This window comes from Marmota flaviventris, chromosome 9 (assembly GCF_047511675.1).
Source record: "Marmota flaviventris isolate mMarFla1 chromosome 9, mMarFla1.hap1, whole genome shotgun sequence".
In the NCBI taxonomy this organism is placed as follows: domain Eukaryota; kingdom Metazoa; phylum Chordata; class Mammalia; order Rodentia; family Sciuridae; genus Marmota; species Marmota flaviventris.
This window is the reverse complement of record NC_092506.1, coordinates 125,996,500-126,015,538: the sequence shown is the minus strand read 5'-3', so window position 1 is coordinate 126,015,538 and position 19,039 is coordinate 125,996,500. Positions and strand designations below refer to the sequence as shown.

Below are 19,039 nucleotides of genomic sequence, written 5' to 3'. Positions count from 1 at the left end.
CACACACACACACACACACACACACACAAAAGAATTATCTTTAACCTAACTTTTTACATGATGTCTCAAATCCTCTTAACTTTGCACATTAGCTTCTTTGTTCAGTTGAATTGTAACTGCTTTTTGTAGTTGGAAAGAGTGTGACTATTGAACTTGAAACCTTTTATTCTGGGCATCCTGGTGGTTTCTGGTGAGGTTAAGTGGGTGAGAGGGTGAAGGGAAAGTGGGGTTCTTTCCTATCATAACATGAAGTTTCCCCCACAGTCTGCTCACAGGTGCCAGACCTCAAGTATTTCTTACAGTGATATACTTTGATTATTTTTACTTCCCCTTTACCCATAAGTTTTAACAGCATTTTCTCAAACTGCAATTATTAAGAACCATTTTTAAAAGAAATTTATAGTTCCCCTAACCAGTCTGCACTTATTGCTTACGGTTTCACTCACCTGCTATGCCAGTTTTTGTTGTCTGAAAAACAGATATACTATTTCCATATTTTATCCATTTTCCTACATGTATACACTGAAAATAAAATTATGTGTGGAAATCTTTCATTTTGATTGAATGCTATAATCAAGAAAATAAAATTTAAATATGCTAAATATATCTCCAGATTTTTCTCAAGTATCTATGCTTAAAACAAAGAAAATATCCTGAAATGAAAAACCATGGTCACCTTCAAGAAAGCAAGAATAAAACTCAAGTATTTATCCATAATGATGGATTATAGATGATAAATATAGAATAACCTCACATTTAAAGGAAAAATAGTATTCAACCTGGTATTCTAAAATGAAGCAGATTGTCCATCAATCATAAATAAAAATAGATTTTCATAAATAATAAAAATCTAAAAAGCTATTTTCCATGCCTCATTTCAAAGAGAGTTACTCAATATAGAAGAATTTTTTTTTTTAAAAAAAGGGAGCAGAGATTGTGGAGAGAAACAGTGGCTCTAACTGCAGAGCTCAAGAAAGTTATGCTGATTCTGCAGTAGACCTTGAAAATAGTTTTGTTAGCATACCTCAGTCCTACCTTTAAAATGATGGTTTAATAGAAATATTAGCTAGTGAGTAGTCAAGTGTTTGAATGCAGCAAAAGTTAGAAGATTTTAGTGATCTATTGCTGGGAGCCATTAGCCAAGTATGTATGACAATTTCCTTGCCAGTATACCCCATGTTGCTGACATGTTGCAGCGACATTGAATGTAGGTGACCTTGCTCAAGGACCAAGGCAGATTAGGGTGTTCCCAGTTTTAAGATAATCGTGTTTAGGGCATTCCCAGTTTAGGTTCCAGGTTTAAGGTTTAAGATTATTCCTGCTGGGAATAGGGCGTATCCTGCTGCCTGAGTTCCCCTTGAGTTCTCACGGGATTCAGACAGTATATTTTGGAGATAGAAGCCCAGTGGAGGTGAATTTGGGCAGAGAACGTGGATTTGGGCAGAGAACATGGATTTCCCTAGAACGTGATTGTAGACGGCTGGTGTGAGTTTGGGAATAAAGAGTTGCTGTTTGAATCTACAAGCTGTGTGGTGGCTCGTGATTGTGTGCCCAGCCAGACTGTGGCATTTGTGCCCAGCCAGACTGCGGCATTTGGCGGCTCGTACGGGGAACTTCTAAAGCTTGGAGGTAAGTGAAATTGCTCGCCCCTGAGGAAGAGCGAAAGAATGGGTGACCAATTCAAAAAACAATGTGTTATTGTTTTGATTTATCTTGTTTTTGTTTCAAGCTGCCTATCCCTAGAAATTTCTCAGGCAAACTGGAAAAAATGGTTGACTAAAGGTTTGAAGTTTGTCGGCCCTGAGGAAGAGAAAATTGATACAATGATTTTTTATTCCGTTTTTGTTTCATTCAGTTTCGGCTTTGTTTTGTGCTATCTTATTAGGTTGCGTTATCTTTATAGTAGATTAGAAATAAGTAAAAAACAAACCGAAAAGATGTTAAGTAAATTGTTAGAGGTTCAGACCATGGAGAAAGACATTTTAGATCAAACAAAAGAGAAGGTCTCTCGAGCTAGTCAGACAGAGGAAGAAAATTTAAAGGAAAAGGGGTTGTTAGGAAAAAGGCCACAACAGGAGGCTGTTAGTAACTCCGTTTTATCACAAGAGGGTGTAATTCAACCAACAGCCCCACCGATGGAGACAGCTGAGTGGCCCTCAAACCCCGTAGTTCATAAATGGGATCCTGAGACAGGACCTCAAAGATTAGCATGCCCTGTATTTGAACAGGCAGGAGGGCAGCGAATTCACCGTGCTTTAGATTTTAAAACAGTGAAGCAGTTAAAGGAGGCTGTAACAACCTATGGTCCCCAAGCTCCCTTCACGGTAAGCATGGTTGAGTCCATTACTAACTTGGACATGACGCCAGCAGATTGGGCTAGCATGTGTAAATCTGTACTAAATGGAGGACAATATTTGTTATGGAAGGTTGCCAATGAGGAATTTTGCACGGAGACAGCTAGGCGAAATGCAGCAGCCGGTTACCCTCAAAGAAATCTAGATATGTTGTTAGGAAAAGGACCTTATGAGGGTCAATGGCAACAAATTGAATATGATCCTGCTATATATGCACAAATTGCTGCAGACACAGTTAGGGCATGGAAGACTTTACAAGGACATGGAGATTTACAAGGTCAGCTGTCTAAGGTAATACAGAGAGCTAATGAACCTTACGCTGACTTTGTAGATAGGCTAATTCAAACGGCTGCCAAAATTTTTGGGGATACAGAACAAGCAATGCCATTAATAAAACAACTGGCTTATGACCAAGCAAATCGTTGCTGCAGAGAGGTTATTAGACCATGGAGACATGAAGATTTAAACACATATATTAAATTATGTAGAGATATTAATGAACAAGGGCAAGTCTTGGCAGCTGCAGTACAACAGGCTTTATATGCCAGGCGAAAAACATGCTATGATTGTGAACAAACAGGACATTTTAAAAGGAATTGCCCCATAGGCGGAGGGTTTAACAAAAGTAGGTATCAAAGGAATAGAATACCAGGTATTTGCCCACGATGCCGTAGAGGGAGACATTGGGCTAATGAATGCCGTTCTCAAACCACCATAGAAGGTACTCCCTTATCAAAAAACAGACAAAGACCAGGTATTTATCCAAGATATCGTGGAGAAAGGCATCAGGCTCCATTGCCAAAAAACGGACAGGGGGGCCCAATGCTCCGGGGCCCACAACCACAAATATACGGGGCAGTGGAGGATCCCAGCAACACCATCAGGGTAGTGCCCAGGACACATTGTCCATTAAATCCCTCATCAGACAAACTAGAGGGAGCGCAGGGTTGGACATCTGCGCCTCTGCCAGAGCAGTACTAACTCCAGAGATGGGAGTTCAAATCATTCCCACAGGAGTAAAAGGACCTCTTCCCCAAGGAACAGTAGGCTTATTATTGGGGCGCAGTTCTTCAACACTAAAAGGACTTATGATAAGTCCTGGGGTAATTGATCCCGATTATGAAGGTGAAATAAAAATTATAGCTAGTTCTCCAAGAGGTATATCAGTAATTTCACCAGGAGATAGAATAGCACAGTTATTAATAATACCCAGCCTACATGATAAATTTTCCAGTCGTACTGTAGAAAGAGGTTCCAGGGGATTAGGCTCCACAGGTGTAGATTGGGCTATGCTGTCTTTAAATCTAGATTCTCGCCCAATGCTAAAACTAAATATTCAAGGACATGACTTTAATGGGCTACTTGATACAGGTGCAGACCTTAGCATAATATCTCGTCAAGAATGGCCAAAACACTGGCCATTACAACAAGCCACTCAAACGCTTCGAAGCCTAGGAGTGGCAACTAATCCCCATAGAAGTGCAATGGTATTAGATTGGAAGGATCCTGAAGGATGTGAAGGAACTATACAGCCCTATGTATTGGATCATCTTCCTATAAATTTATGGGGACGAAATGTCCTAGATCAATTAGGTTTGACATTAACAAATAACATCAATCCTAATGCGCCCACTACTAGGGCTAGACAAGGCTTTAGGAAAGAAGAAAGATTAAGAGAACAAGAACAAGGTATGACAGCACCAATTCAAATAGATCAAAAAACAAATAGACATGGATTGGGTTTTCAGAAAGGGCCACTGAGACAATCAAACTTACTTGGAAATCAGAAAGACCAGTGTGGGTTCCTCAGTGGCCCCTGACTAAAGAAAAGATACAAGTAGCCCATGATCTGGTCAAACAACAATTAGCGGAAGGACATATACAACCTTCCATATCTCCCCATAATACTCCCATTTTTTTCATCAAAAAGAATTCTGGTAAATGGAGATTATTGCAAGATTTAAGAGCCATTAATAATGAGATGGTTATTATGGGACCTGCTCAATCAGGGATTCCTCAATTGTCTGCTTTGCCAAAAACCTGGCATGTTTTAGTTATAGATATTAAAGATTGTCTTTTTTCAATTCCAATTCATCCCGAGGATAGTCCACGTTTTGCATTTACTATCCCTGCATTAAATCATGAAGGTCCTGATCAGAGATATGAATGGAAAGTACTCCCTCAAGGGATGGCTAACAGTCCAACTATGTGTCAAATATATGTTAACAAAGCAATCCAGCCACTTAGAAATCAAAATCCTGAACTACAAATATTTCACTATATGGATGATGTATTATTGGCACATAAAGATAAAAACATATTGCTGGAATGTTATGCCACACTTACAAACTTATTAAAAAATTATAATCTAGAGATAGCAATAGATAAAGTACAATTAAATTTTCCAATTAATTATTTAGGAGTTCTATTATCCTCAACCATGGTCCGTCCACCAAAAATTCAAATACGAGTAGATCAACTCAAATCACTTAATGGCTTTCAAAAGTTATTGGGAGACATAAATTGGATAAGGCCTTATCTAGGTATACCAACAGGAGAGTTGGGACCTTTATTTGATATTCTAAAAGGTCCATCAGATCCAAATTCACCCCGCATGTTAACTCCTAAAGCAAGAAAGGCATTAAAAATTATTGAAACATATATGGAAAATATGCATTTGGATAGAATTGATATAAGTTTGCCTTTATTATTTATTGTACTACCAACAAAATATTCCTACAGGAGTATTTTGGCAAGAAGGTCCATTATTATGGATACATTTATCTTATTCTCCTAACACTATTCTTACTAGGTATCCTGAGGCTGTAGGACAATTAATACTCAAAGGAATAAAAGCAGCGAAGTGAGTGTTTGGAATTTCTCCCAATAAAATTATTACTCCATATACTATGGATCAAATTGATGAGTTAGCTAATGAGTTAAATACTTGGGCAATAATCATGTGTAAATCTAATGTTTCATTTGATAATCATTTACCATCTAATCCTTTGTTGTCTTTTTGGTCTAAGCATCCTGTAGTTTTTCCTAAAATGACAAGAAAAACACCTATCATGAATGCTCCAAATATTTTCACTGATGGGTCAAATAATGGTACAGCAGCAGTAGTTACCCCTGATCAAACTTTTACATTTTTAGTACCCAAACAATCAGCTCAAAAGGTAGAGCTTAATGCAGTTTTACAAGCTTTTTTGATGTTTAAAGATTCTGTATTTAATTTATTTTCTGATAGTCAGTATGTAGTTAATGCTATAGTATCTCTTGAAGATGCTGGTAGGATTTCCCCTTCTTCTACTGTTTTCTCTTTGTTTTCCACTATACAAAGTCTAATCTGGGACAGAAAAGATCCATTCTTCATAGGACATATTAGGGCACATACAGGATTGCCTGGAGCCCTTAGTTTAGGCAATGATTTAGCAGATAAAACTACACATGACATACATATTTTCTCTACATTTGAAGAAGCTACAAATTTTCATAAAAGGTTTCATGTTAATGCTAATACTTTACAAAAGCGTTTTAAAATAACTAAGGAACAAGCCAGACATATAATAAAACAATGTCAAAATTGTGTGACATTTTTACCACAAGTTAATCTTGGAGTCAATCCTAGAGGACTGATACCTAACCATATTTGGCAGATGGACGTCACACACTTGCCAGAATTTGGAAAATTAAAATATTTACACGTTACAGTTGATACTTCTTCTGGATTTTTGATGGGCTCCCTTCATGCCGGAGAAAAAACTAAAGATGTTATAGCTCATTGCTTACAAAATTTTGCCACTGTGGGCGTTCCTAAACAGTTAAAAACCGATAATGGTCCTGGCTATACCTCTACCTCTTTTAAACAATTTTGCTCATCATTTGGTATTACTCATATAACAGGAATCCCATACAATCCACAGGGACAAGGCATAGTTGAAAGAGCTCATCAAACTATTAAAACATACTTATTAAAGCAAAAAGAGGGAATTGGAAAGGGGTATATATCCCCCAAAGATAAACTTAAAATAATGCTTTTTACTCTAAACTTTTTAAATTTGGATTCATCAGGGCTTAGTGCTGCAGAAAGACATATGTATCCAAAAAATGTACATAAGCCTAAAGTACTTTGGAAAGATATTCTAACAGGACAATGGAAAGGTCCTGACCCAGTGATTGTCTGGAGTCGGGGGTCTGTTTGTGTTTTTCCACAGGGAGAACAGCAGCCCATTTGGATTCCAGAGAGATTAACTAAAACAGTCTCTACAGATCGAAAAGAAGATGATTTGACTCAAATCCATAACAGCTGATATCCAGAACTCCAGCTTGGCCATTCTTACATCTGCGACAGTGATTAACCAGGATGCTTTTTTCAATAGCTATTTTATTATTGCATTTTTCCACATCATAAGGTTCTATTTTTATTTTTTGAGCTCATACAAACCTAGGTTAATGTTTTTCTGATCAGTTTTATTTTTTGACTGTGGAGTTTTTAAACATTGCAATGGAGGTTTCACCTAGGTAAAGCTACAAGGCCTTTACTATTTTCTTATGTGTTGTATGTTTGTGTACACTCTTGTGTTTTGTGTTGTATGTCTGTATGTGCGTATGTCCATATTTCTTATATGAGGAGCGCTCATGAAAAAATGGATCCGAATTATTATTATTTTTATTCATGTGATTTAAATGGTTTAATTTAAATTAGGTAAACAGCTGTCAAAGATTGTTTTTAAAGGTGGTTAACAGATCTGTTTGTTTACTAATTTAAATTAGGTAAACAGCTGTTAAGGATTGTTTTTAAAGTAGGATAACAGATCTGTTTGTTTACTTTCACCTTTCCTTTTCATTATATTTAATAATTCTTTTCAGGATAATGTCTTTTTAGCATCATTGCCAGAATTCCCATCTCCATCCCAGTGCCGGTGAAGACAGCTTCTATGATAGCTATCACAGTAAGCTGTATAAACTGATGCATCAATGAATATAACTCAACAAGTAATGCTCAATCAAGGAGTCAACTTACTTTGGGAGGAAACGGATTTTGGAATGAAATGGACATATTGATAGATTCCTCTGCTTTGAACTGGTTGCAGAACTTGCCTGGACTATGTAACCATCGTTTGGTGCAGCGAATTGTGGTAATGCTGGCATATCTTTGCTGATGGTGTCACTAGTGATGCAATTTTTATTTCCTTGCCAGCGCACCCCATGTTAATTGTGGTAGTGCTGACATATCTTTGCTGATGGTGTCACCAGTGATGCAATTTTTTCCCAAGGAGCCGTCAATTGGCTTGGTGTCGTGGCATTTCTGTATCCTCCTCCCTTCTGCTAGTGATGGTCTAAAATTTGGGGGCCAATGGCTTATGCTGGACCGGTAGTCAGTGACGGGTATGATCCAATTGCAGTGGTATCAACCTAAGACAGGAGGCTGACGCCTAAAGGTCAGTTTTCCGATGACGGGTAAGAACCATATGTTGAATTGGACAACCTACCAGGTACGGTCCTTAAGCCACATTAATCTCACTCCCCCACTGGCACCAAGGCCAAATTTGGGGGCCAACAGAGGTGAGGCAAAGAACCTCACCCCCCCACTGGTGCATAGACCTATCCACAAGTATGGCTGTATGCTGGACCGGTAGTCAGTGACGGGTATGATTCAATTGCAGTGGTATCAACCTAAGACAGGAGGCTGACGCCTAAAGGTCAGTTTTCCGATGACGGTTAAGAACCATATGTTGAATTGGACAACCTACCAGGCACGGTCCTAAAGCCACATTGCTTGTTGTTTAATTAATCAGAAGGGGGGAGATGCTGGGTGCCATTAGCCAAGTAGGTATGACTATTTCCTTCCCAGCGTACCCCATGTTGCTGACATGTTGCAGCGACATTGAATGTAGGTGACCTTGCTCAAGGACCAAGGCAGATTAGGGTGTTCCTGGTTTTAAGATAATCGTGTTTAGGGCGTTCCCAGTTTAGGTTCCAGGTTTAAGGTTTAAGATTATTCCTGCTGAGAATAGGGCGTATCCTGCTGCCTGAGTTCCCCTTGAGTTCTCACGGGATTCAGAAAGTATATTTTGGAGATACAAGCCCAGTGGAGGTGAATTTGGGCAGAGAACGTGGATTTGGGCAGAGAACGTGGATTTCCCCAGAACGTGATTGTAGATGGCTGGTGTGAGTTCGGGAATAAAGAGTTGCTGTTTGAATCTACAAGCTGTGTGGTGGCTCTTGATTGTGTGCCCAGCCAGACTGCGGCATTTGTGCCCAGCCAGACTGTGGCAATCTATTTTTCTCACTACAAAAAATTTGTATATTAGAAAATACAGGAAAAACAAAGTGATGAAAAAAGAAAGTAAAAACTCACTAAACACAAATAACGGAAAGCCTGTATATGAAATACAGTAAAATGTGCACTTTTTGTAAAATTTAATGGGATAGAAGAAAGTAGTGTTGATTGTTCTTGATGGTAAGAACATCCCTCCATGAGCAGCATTCATGTCCTGATATTGGATGTCAGAAAGGCTAATAAATTAGAGAAAGAAAACATTCTTACTTCTGGTGTGTGTTTTGTGATGAAAAATATCTTAAAGTCAAATGTGAAAATGCTTACAGGTTTTTAACCTTCATAAATTTTTTGTAGACAAAGAATGCAACACATAATTATTTTTAAAGGAGAATAACTAACTGAGGAAGCATGAACGTAGGGACTTGTAACTATTAAAAAATAGAGTTGGGTGTGGTGGCCTGTACAGATGCTGATACTCAGAAATAATAAAGGGTCCAATGTAGATTCAGCAAGAAATCACAGAACACATATCATAAATGATAATCAATTAAATGCTAAATCCTTTTAATATTTGATTCATTAGGCCTGAAGAAAAAGAAGTGGCCCCATAAGTTAAATTTGTTTTCCTCCCTTTTCATTGCAATTAGAAAAGACAATGGGAACACCTAAAACATTGTGAAGGATCTTCTTTGTATATATTTCAAGATTATGATAAATATAATCAGACAACTAGTAGTATGTATGGCTAAATTTAGTTTTTTTAAAAAACATTACATACTTGCAGATAGAGTGTAGGCTGCTGATTTGGGTGTAAATTTTGAAAACTACTCTTTTATATGGCACTGGGGATTAAACTTGGGGTGCTTTATCACTCATATATCTACAAATTTTTTTGATATTTTATTTTGAGACCTGGTCTCACTTAGTTACCAAGGCTGGTCTTGAAGTTGTGATCCTTCTGCCTCAGCCTCTATGATATTTGGAATTACAGGTATGTACCACCACATCAGGCTTGGACACTACTTTTTTTTACATGCATCTAATAATCAAAATTATTTTAAATATTTCTGCCTTTTCTTTGATATAAAATATTCAATACTATCTTACCAAATTGGTTTTGACCATATTTTTTTGAAAAGGCAAATATTCATGTTGAGTAGTTATACTTTTTTTTTTCTTACCATAACAAGATTTACTCATTAGATTCTATCCTGAGCTAGCAAGTCAATTTTATCCGTGTTTTAGAAAAAACAAATTGCTATAAATTGTTCTGTTTTAATAGAAGTACCTTCCTCTTAGTCATAATCAATAAAAAAAGATAGGAGAAAATTTAGGAAAGTCAAAAGCTAAGATCCAACATTTGGCCAGTTCTTGTTTCAACCAGATGTTTATGATTTGATTGTTTCTCTTTTAAATTTCTTCTTCTGATTTCTCTGATGGCCTTTTCTATGATATTTAATAGCTTCATTTAAAAGCACTTGTTTATGTGAAAAGTTGATACTAAGGGAAATAAATATCTGAAACAAATTCATAGTACTCAATATGTTTCTCATGATTATATACAGTTTCCTCCCACCATTCTGGGATTTCAATTTATAGAGCTTTAAATGACTTCCATTCCTCACTATATTTCACTATCAGCACATGCAGAAATAATTTCTCAACAAATTTATATTAAATAAGTAGTAATTTCGAGAAAACCAGATATAATTTACACCTGTGAAATTAAACAATATATGTGGAAGTTTGCTATAGAATACTTGGCATATTCAAAGAATAAAATGAAGAAATTTACCAGAATTGTTGCTTTCCTTTAAGTGATAGGGCACAGTTTATTGACATGTTGTTTCAAAAAGAAATTAACATTTTCCTCATAAAAAATAGTTGTTATTCTTTAACATAAATTTTACTTGATTTTTTTAAATTTTTACCCATTTATCTTGCACACTGAGAAGGTTTCTGCTGGGGTCAGTGAGATACTGATCAATCAATTGTATTTTCAAGTAATGTTGTAAAATGCATCTCTGACACATTTGCTTGTTTTCATTTTATATAGTAGCATCATGCACAATCAGCATGAGAAGAGTTTGCTCATTAATTTTGGTATCAATAGTGGGTTAGGTACATTGAAAAGATGTTGAGAAAATTATATCTATAATGGTGGAATCTCCAAATACTTTCTTTTCATTATTCCTGTGGTGCTTCTGCTCTTGATATTAGTTGTTAACTTTAATTTGCATTGTCCATACAGTTTCTTAAAACATAAGACACTTTGAATTGAGGAAATCACATATAGTAAGTTGATTTCATAAACTGACATAAAACTCAATGAAAGACTTTAGCATTATTAATGTAATTTTATCAAAATTCCATTATATCACAATGGTACATAAAATATTAAAATTTTATATAGGTAAAGGTTTTTTTAACAATGAATGATAGTCACCCTAAGCAAGTATGTAGTTCCAATTATTCATTTACTGAGCTTAATTCATTCATAATACAATAGTTGACAAAATCCACACATCAGAGTGTCTGTTTTTGAAAAAAATGTTTGGTGAATTACTAACAATGCAGCATGCAATTTTTATTTGTTATTGGTTCACCATACCCATATCTTACTCACATAGTAAGATTGTTATAATATTCAATAAGTTGTAGCTAAAATCATGAAATACCACATACCATATTGTACAGATTATATAAATCCTCTTATTATTTCTTCATCTTTTTCACAAATATTTATTAGGCACTTACTATGTGCTAATTAGAAATAAGTTCATTATAATTATTTCAGATATTTTTTTAAAAAACTGCAAGACCTCATTTGAAAAGAGCAATATAGATTTCAGAAGTAACTACTGTTTCTCTAGTGAATAATGTGTATACAAATCTGCTAAGGTCTTGGGGTATGCAAATATATTTGAGATGCATCAGAGAGTACATATGAAAAAACAATACTATTTATCATGTTATTTAAATAAAGTGAAATATCATACCAAAGGTTAAAAAAAATTAACTTTGGGGAAAAATGCACAAGGGTGCAATAGTATTTGAAATAAGGTAATAATAATTTTTACTATAATTAGTTGTTTCTGAGTCTCATTTAACTCTTTAATTATCTATCCATTGTGTTAAGAATCCCTATAGGTGTTTAACTATATAAGGTACATATATTGTGGTGTGAGGTGTTATTGGAAAATATTGGCATTCATTGAATAATGCCATCAATTTTATGTTTTGCAATATTAAAGAACTATTTCAGATTTATTGGAATGGATAGTTTTGTTTAAAGGCAACAGTAGTTTCTCAATGTAGAAATTACTAAGAAAAATTTAAGTGTTCTCAAAAAGTCTGTAACAACCATATTTGATGAACTTTGTGTCATAATGTATAAGAAAAGTTGCTTCCCTAACCCAAACCAGACATCATTGGAATAACCTTGTGTAATATCAGCACATACAAGTTTAGATGAGGACATTTGCATCTTTTCTCCTTTTACTTCCCACCTACAGCATGGTTTAGTTTTCATAAGCAAATTTCTATGCATGTTCCACCTCTCACACATCTCAGAATTCACTAGGAGGGATCCCTGACAATCTAGAAAAAAACATATCTGAGATAGTGTATAGATTAATATATGAAGAAGTTCAAGAAAATATTGATCTGGTCATGACAGTGTGGTAACTATATAGAAAGCTAAAAATTGAAATTGAAAGAAATATAATACTCCTGAGAATTACTATGAATCATGTAGTTTTTGGAACCAGATATTTTAAGTAGGAAGCTCTTGAGACTGATGTCCACTGCATCTTTTATAGGAATATTTGCTCTGGTTTTGAGGGCCACCAGATTTTAGCCAGTAAAATTTGGCTAGATATAGCATAATCAGAAAGGCCAACATTCTGTTTTTATACCTAGGCATGGTTTACTAAACATTCATTGAGTTTTTGCACAGACTTTTCCCTTATTTTAATATACCAAGCCCATTAGTCTTGTCACATTCAAATTCATTCATTCTTCAAAAAGAAATTTAATTAAATTCCTTATTGTCTTTAAAATATCAACCTAAAATAATTTTTATACACTAAAGGATTTTATTCTAGTCCTAAAATCTTTATAACTACAAAGAAATGGCATTCTATGTCTCATTTTTACCATTGTCTCTCTCATATTACTTTCATTATGATTTGAGTATGTCCCCCAAATGCTCATGTGTTTGGAACTTAGTTTCAAAGGGAGAGAGTTAGAAAATAGTGAAATATTTAAGAAGTGAGATCTAGTAAATTGTGGTTAGATCATTGGGGGGGATTCTCTTGGAAAGGGTCAATGTAACTTTCATGGAGCACAACATAGTTCTTATTAAAGCCGGTTGTTAATAAAGAGCAAGTCTTTTTTCTAAATTTCTCTGACTTCCTGTCTCATTATATTCTCCCTACCTCTCAAATGAGCCCTCACCATAATGCCACCTCATGTGTAATGCAGGTGAAGGAGCTGCCACAGGAGCTGAGAAAATTCTGGTAGAGTGTACTTAAATCTTCAGAACTATGTACTCAAAAATATTTTTATTTATTTACAAGTTGTAGTTGGACACAATACCTTTATTTTATTTATTTATTCATTTTTATGTAGTGCTGAGCATTGAACCCAGCTTCTTTCATGTGACAGGTGAGCACTCTACCACCCTGCCACAACCCCAGCCTCTCAGAAAATATTTTTATGCATTTATATCTCTTTTTATACATTGGCCTTTTTCTGGTATTTTTCTATAACATTATAAAACAGACTAAAACAACTTCTGTGTCTTATTTCTAAAGAAGACAGGTGAGACTTTTCAATGTATTATCAAAAAATTCTGTAAAAGTTTTAGAATAAGAACTGTTATGAATTCACTGAGTGACTTTAGTGAGTGATTAAATATCTTTGAGTCTAAGGCATCTTACTATGAGATTGAGTAGAACATCTAAGATTACATTTTAAAAGCTCTTGTATAGTTTAGATGGTAATGGCTTAGCATTTCTGATTCTTATTTGTTTTTATATTTCAAAGGTGATATCTTGTATTTCTTATGTTCCTCATGGTGCTTAGGTTAATGTATTGCCATTTACTTTGGGACTCAAATATGTTGAATTTATTTTGTTTAGTAAAGAAAAAGCAAGAATGGTTCCTTAGAATATAGCAAAGACTCTATGAGAATGTTTTTATTTTTAATGGGAAAAATTGTCTCATTGCTAATGATTATAGAGGGAATTTACATCTTGATGACACCCATTAATCAGAAATGGTCTGAACTGTCTAGATCAAAACCATTAGAAAACCATGAATAAACAGGCAGATTAAAAAACAGGTTTGCAAGCACCATTTTGAGTCTCCTATTAGAGTACAAATTATAGTATTTTTTTTTTTACCAGTGAAAGGACTCAAACACATGTACCTGCATTTTAAGCCTCCTGAAATCACACAAGTCAACCTCAATCATAATACCATTATAGGAAGAGAAATGTAGATCTTCACAGGCAGAAAAATCAAATACAAAAAGTGCAATTTGCCTTATGCATAAAAAGACCTCATTATTTATGTCATACTTCTTTTAGCTCCCAGGTTCCATATCTTAGAGCTCAAGATATTCAACCAGAAGAAAGTGGATTGGTTTTATGCTAGATGAGTTAAGAACTGATATAATTAGAATGTAGAATAAACATATTTTGATTTGGGGTTCATTTGTTTCAAGTATGATGGCTTGCCCAGGAAAACAATGCAGGATATTTTTGTCCTCTACTTCATCCAAATTGTATGGGAACATTATTATTTTTTTAAATTAAAAGTGGAAGCCACAGGCAATCTACAGCAGGTATTGAAATGTCATGATGAGACATCAAACTGCAGTTGTTTTTGTATCATTGATTGCTTTAGACATTGAATATTTGAAATATAAAAACTATATTTCTGAAATTGTGTATTTTTGTGGTTGGAAACTGTTGAAAGGTACATCACTGTTATTAATGAATAAGACTGACTAAAATCAGCAATGTTCTTTAAGCATACATACGTGAACAAAGTCTTTGTTAAGCAAAAATGCCCTGTGTAGCCAGGGATGGCTGAAATACATTATGCTTAGACTCTGGTAATCTCAGTTCTTTTTTTTTTTTTTTTTTTTTTTAAACTCTAACTAGTAAATTTTTCTAGCTCAATAAATCTCTCTCTATTCCTTTTCTTGCTTTTAATACCAGAGGAGCAATACTTGTCTTTTTTAACTTTCTGGATTGTTTCCCAATTTGACTGCAATAAAATATGCAGAAAACTTTTGGAAAATATTACAAAGCATACAAATGGAAAAGAATAATCTTTGCTTAATTTGTGACTCTTTTTTCTTTCAAATGCTGTTGTAGCTCAAAGTGGGTAACTTATCTTTCTTCAATTACCTTTAACTGATTATATGTCCATTTTTCCCCTAGTATTTGGAAACCACACTTCTTCCACTATTGGTCTCTTGCTTAAGTCTTTACAAGTTTTTATTTCTATATTGTTGTGTTTTGATGCAATTGATTTTTCTTCTCATTTAGTGTAGTTTCAATTATAATTAAATTAGTATAAATAGGTCTATATTGGAGAGTGTACAATGTCCTCAGACCAAACTCAATTCTTCATGAATTATATGTAATGTTAATAAAATTGTGAATGATATTCAATATGATTTTTGTATGGATTCTGTGTATAAGAAACTTTTACCCAATTGTATCTGAAAAGCCAACATTTTATGATAAGAAACTTAATCTTTACATACAACCTTATCAGTTTACCTCTTACTACTTGGTCCTCAGAAAATGAGACTATAAAACATAGCTCATTGATTATTTTGTCATAAGTATAAGGCCTCACTCAACCTTGACTCCACATCCATTTCTCCAATTCCTGCCCTGAAATAACACTACCTATAGAATAACAAGGATGTCAGAATTTACTAATGTACATGAAAACACTGATCATTGACCTCATTCACAGAAAAATGAAATGTCTCCAATGAGGATGAAGTCTAGAAGGCCATTATGCACACAAGAAAGATAAAGCTCTTCTTTCCTGTAAGAGCTACCTGTAGGCTTGTGGAAATTCAGTCTATTAAAATCACTAGTAAATGTTAAAATGTTAAAAAGTTAAAATTTTGAAATTTATAAATCAACATATGAAATTCTGGGGCTCATTTTCCTATATCTATATTCTTCTTATAACTCTTAATTTCACCATAAATACGAACAGAAAAAAAATAATGATCTGACTTATGCAAATTGTATTCCACATTAAATTTGATTAAAATGTGTAAAAGTATTAACAGATGCTAGAGTATTATTTACGCAACAGTATGTTTTACTGTTACATAGAACATTTAGTCAAGTGGAACACTATGATGTCTTTCATTTAACAACAGGATGCAATACATGAGTGTTAACATATAAACAAATATTCAGTTATAAAGACATATTTTATACATAAGGTAAATAGAAGTACAAAATAATGCACTGTAAACCTGACATGATGGTCCATGCTTGTAATCCAAGCAAATTGGGAAGCTGAGTAGTTTCAGAAGTTTAAATTCAGCCTCAGCAACTTAGCGTGGTTTCAAGCAACTTAGCAATACAGTCTCAAAATTTGAAAAACTGGAGAGAGGGCTTAAGAATGTGGCTCAGTGTATAAAAATACCTAAACGAACCCCCTGGCAATGGGCAAAGAGACACCTCACTAGTGGTGTTACTCTTATATCAGTCAGGGGCAGAGTAGAAGATAGTCCTTTGTTCATCCTAGCTTGATGCCTGTGTTGTGGCCAGAGCTGTTTCATGCCTAGGGCACATAAGATAAAAAAAAAAAAAAAAAAAAATACCTAAACGTAAACTGAAATACAACAAAAAATTAAAGTTTAAAATATTACACTTCAGTGTTAAACATCAAAAATAGATTTCATATAATTCTTTTCTCAGTATTGAAAAGTGAAAATAGTAATTTTTGATTTAGAAAAACAATTATATTCTTTCAAAGATGAAGTTTCTTCACTATGCATGTATGATATTTATGACTGTTATTTCTACAAAATAACTTGATAATGCTTAATAAATTTAAGCAAAAGCTAAAGACAACTACTTGTTTTCTAAACTTAAATGAGTTCTGTATTTTACTGATCCTCATATACATCAAGGTGTAATATATAGATAATAACTTTACTATACTCTCACATTTATTATAAATGTTACACTGTTATATAAGGCATATATTTTGGACAAAATCTGTTCAATTTTCACTACTAGTATAAGTTTTCAGATGTTCAATGAACTTAAAATTTAAATACATTTTGGATATATTATTTAACTTTTTAGGGTTTCTGAACACAATGAATTTTCCAAAAATAAGGAGTGTTTAAGAAACATGTAGCTATATTTTTTTTCCATTTGTATTTTCTCTAACCAGTATGTATCCACAGGTTCTGAGTATTGGTGAATAAATTTTGGAGGTGTTGTCACATTGTCAATTTTCACATTTCAAAACATTCTCTATGCTACGGTTACTGTGGTGAGGATTAAATGTTGTCCCTTTCTTAGAGTAATGGTACAATGGTCTCATTTTTATAGCTTCTCTCCAATATGTTTTCTCTGATGTCTAGTAATATATGATATATAATTTAAAATGTTTCTACATTCTCTACATTTATATGTCTTCTTTCCAGAATAAGTAGCCTAATGGTGAAAATAATTGATTTTTTATTAAAAGCTTTGCTGCATTTTTTTCAATTTGTAGAGGTTCTTTTCTGTATAAATTCTGTTGTTAATAAGGTTTCCTCTCTTTTTTTATGTTTATTTTTTAGTTTTAGTTGGACACAATACTGTTATTTCACTTATTTATTTTAATGAGGTGCTGAGGATCAAAGCCAGGATCTCACATATGCGAGGCTAGCACTCTACAACAGAACCACAACCCCAGCCCCACATTCTTTATATTTGTAGGACTTCTCTCCAGTGAGTTCTGTTGTGATGAATAAGGTCTATTTTTTTTACCAAAAGCTTTTCCACATTCTTTACATTTGTAGGGCTTCTCTCCAGTGTGAGTTTTGCTGTGGCAAATAAGGGTTGATGTTTGACCAAAAGCTTTGCCACATTCTGTACATTTGTAGGGCTTCTCTCCAGTGTGAGTTCTGCTGTGGCAAATAAGGTGTGATTTTTGACCAAAAGTTTTGCCACAATCTTTACATTTGTACGGCTTCTCTCCATTGTGAGTTCTGCTGTGGCAAATAAGGTCTGATTTTTGACCAAAAGCTTTGCTACACTCTTTACATTTGTAGGGCTTCTCTCCAGTGTGAGATCTGCTGTGGTAAATTAGGACTGATTTTCGACCAAAAGCTTTGCCACAGTCTTTACATTTGTAGGGCTTCTCTCCAGTGTGAATTCTCCTGTGGCAAATAATGCTTGATTTTCGACCAAAAGCTTTGCCACAGTCTTTACATTTGTAGGGCTTCTCTCCAGTGTGATATCTGCTGTGGTAAATAAGTTCTGATTTTTCAACAAAAGCCTTGCCACAATCTTTACATTTGTAGGGCTTCTCTCCAGTGTGGGTTCTGCTGTGGCAAATAAGGTGTGATTTTCGACCAAAAGATTTGCCACATTCTTTATATTTGTAGGGCTTCTCTCCAGTGTGAGTTCTCCTGTGGCAAATAAGGTCTGATTTCTGACAGAAAGCTTTGCCACATTCTGTACATTCATGGGGCTTCTCTCCAGTGTGAGTTCTCCTGTGGCAAATAAGGTCTGATTTTTGACCAAAAGCTTTGGCACATACTTTACATTTGTAGGGCTTTTCTCCATTGTGGTTTCCTCTGTGGTAAATAAGACCTTTTTTTTACTAAAAGCTTTGCCACATTCTTTATATTTGTAGGGCTTCTCTCCAGTATAAATTCTCTGGTGGAGAACAAGGCCTGATTTTTTATATGATTTCTGGTGTTCACTCTCACTTGGAGTTTTCCCTATTTTCTTTTTTGGTAAGTATTCAAGATCACAACTTCTATATTTTGCAATTATCACTTCATGAAATATATGTTTTAGGCCCTTTTCTGGTGAATATACTTGAGTATGATTAGGAGTCATGGCTGAAATAAACAAAAATAAAAACAATACCTATTAGACTGGAATAAATATATTTTGCATACGTAACATGAAATTAAGGTAAAATAAGTACATCAGGAGTGTAGCATATTAGTAAGTCCAAAGTCACCATAAATCCAAAATATATATTAGTTGAATAAAAAATGTACAAACAAAATTACATTGAGAATATTACCAAAATTCTTGTAGAGACTACAGTATCCAAGAGGAGTACATCATAAAGAAGAGTAATATAATAAAGTGTAGAAAAGTATCATTAACAG

The 19,039-nt window shown here is 34.5% G+C and overlaps 1 protein-coding gene and 1 non-coding gene across 2 annotated transcripts in view; one reads left to right on the top strand and one right to left on the bottom strand.

Moving 5' to 3' along the window:
- Positions 1-16,343: 16,343 nt before the first annotated feature.
- Positions 16,344-16,486, top strand: LOC114080301 (small nucleolar RNA SNORA48). Its single transcript, XR_003580591.1, has one exon. It is a non-coding gene; the product is annotated as a small nucleolar RNA SNORA48 (small nucleolar RNA).
- A 1,021-nt stretch (positions 16,487-17,507) lies between these two features.
- LOC139707147 (zinc finger protein 781-like) overlaps positions 17,508-19,039 on the bottom strand; it is a 67,029-nt gene continuing 65,497 nt past the window's right edge. Inside the window, exon 4 of the mRNA XM_071617200.1 lies at positions 17,508-18,760. Coding sequence (XP_071473301.1) covers positions 17,997-18,760 — 764 coding nt within the window. The 3' untranslated portion in view covers positions 17,508-17,996. The remainder of the gene's footprint in view (positions 18,761-19,039) is intronic.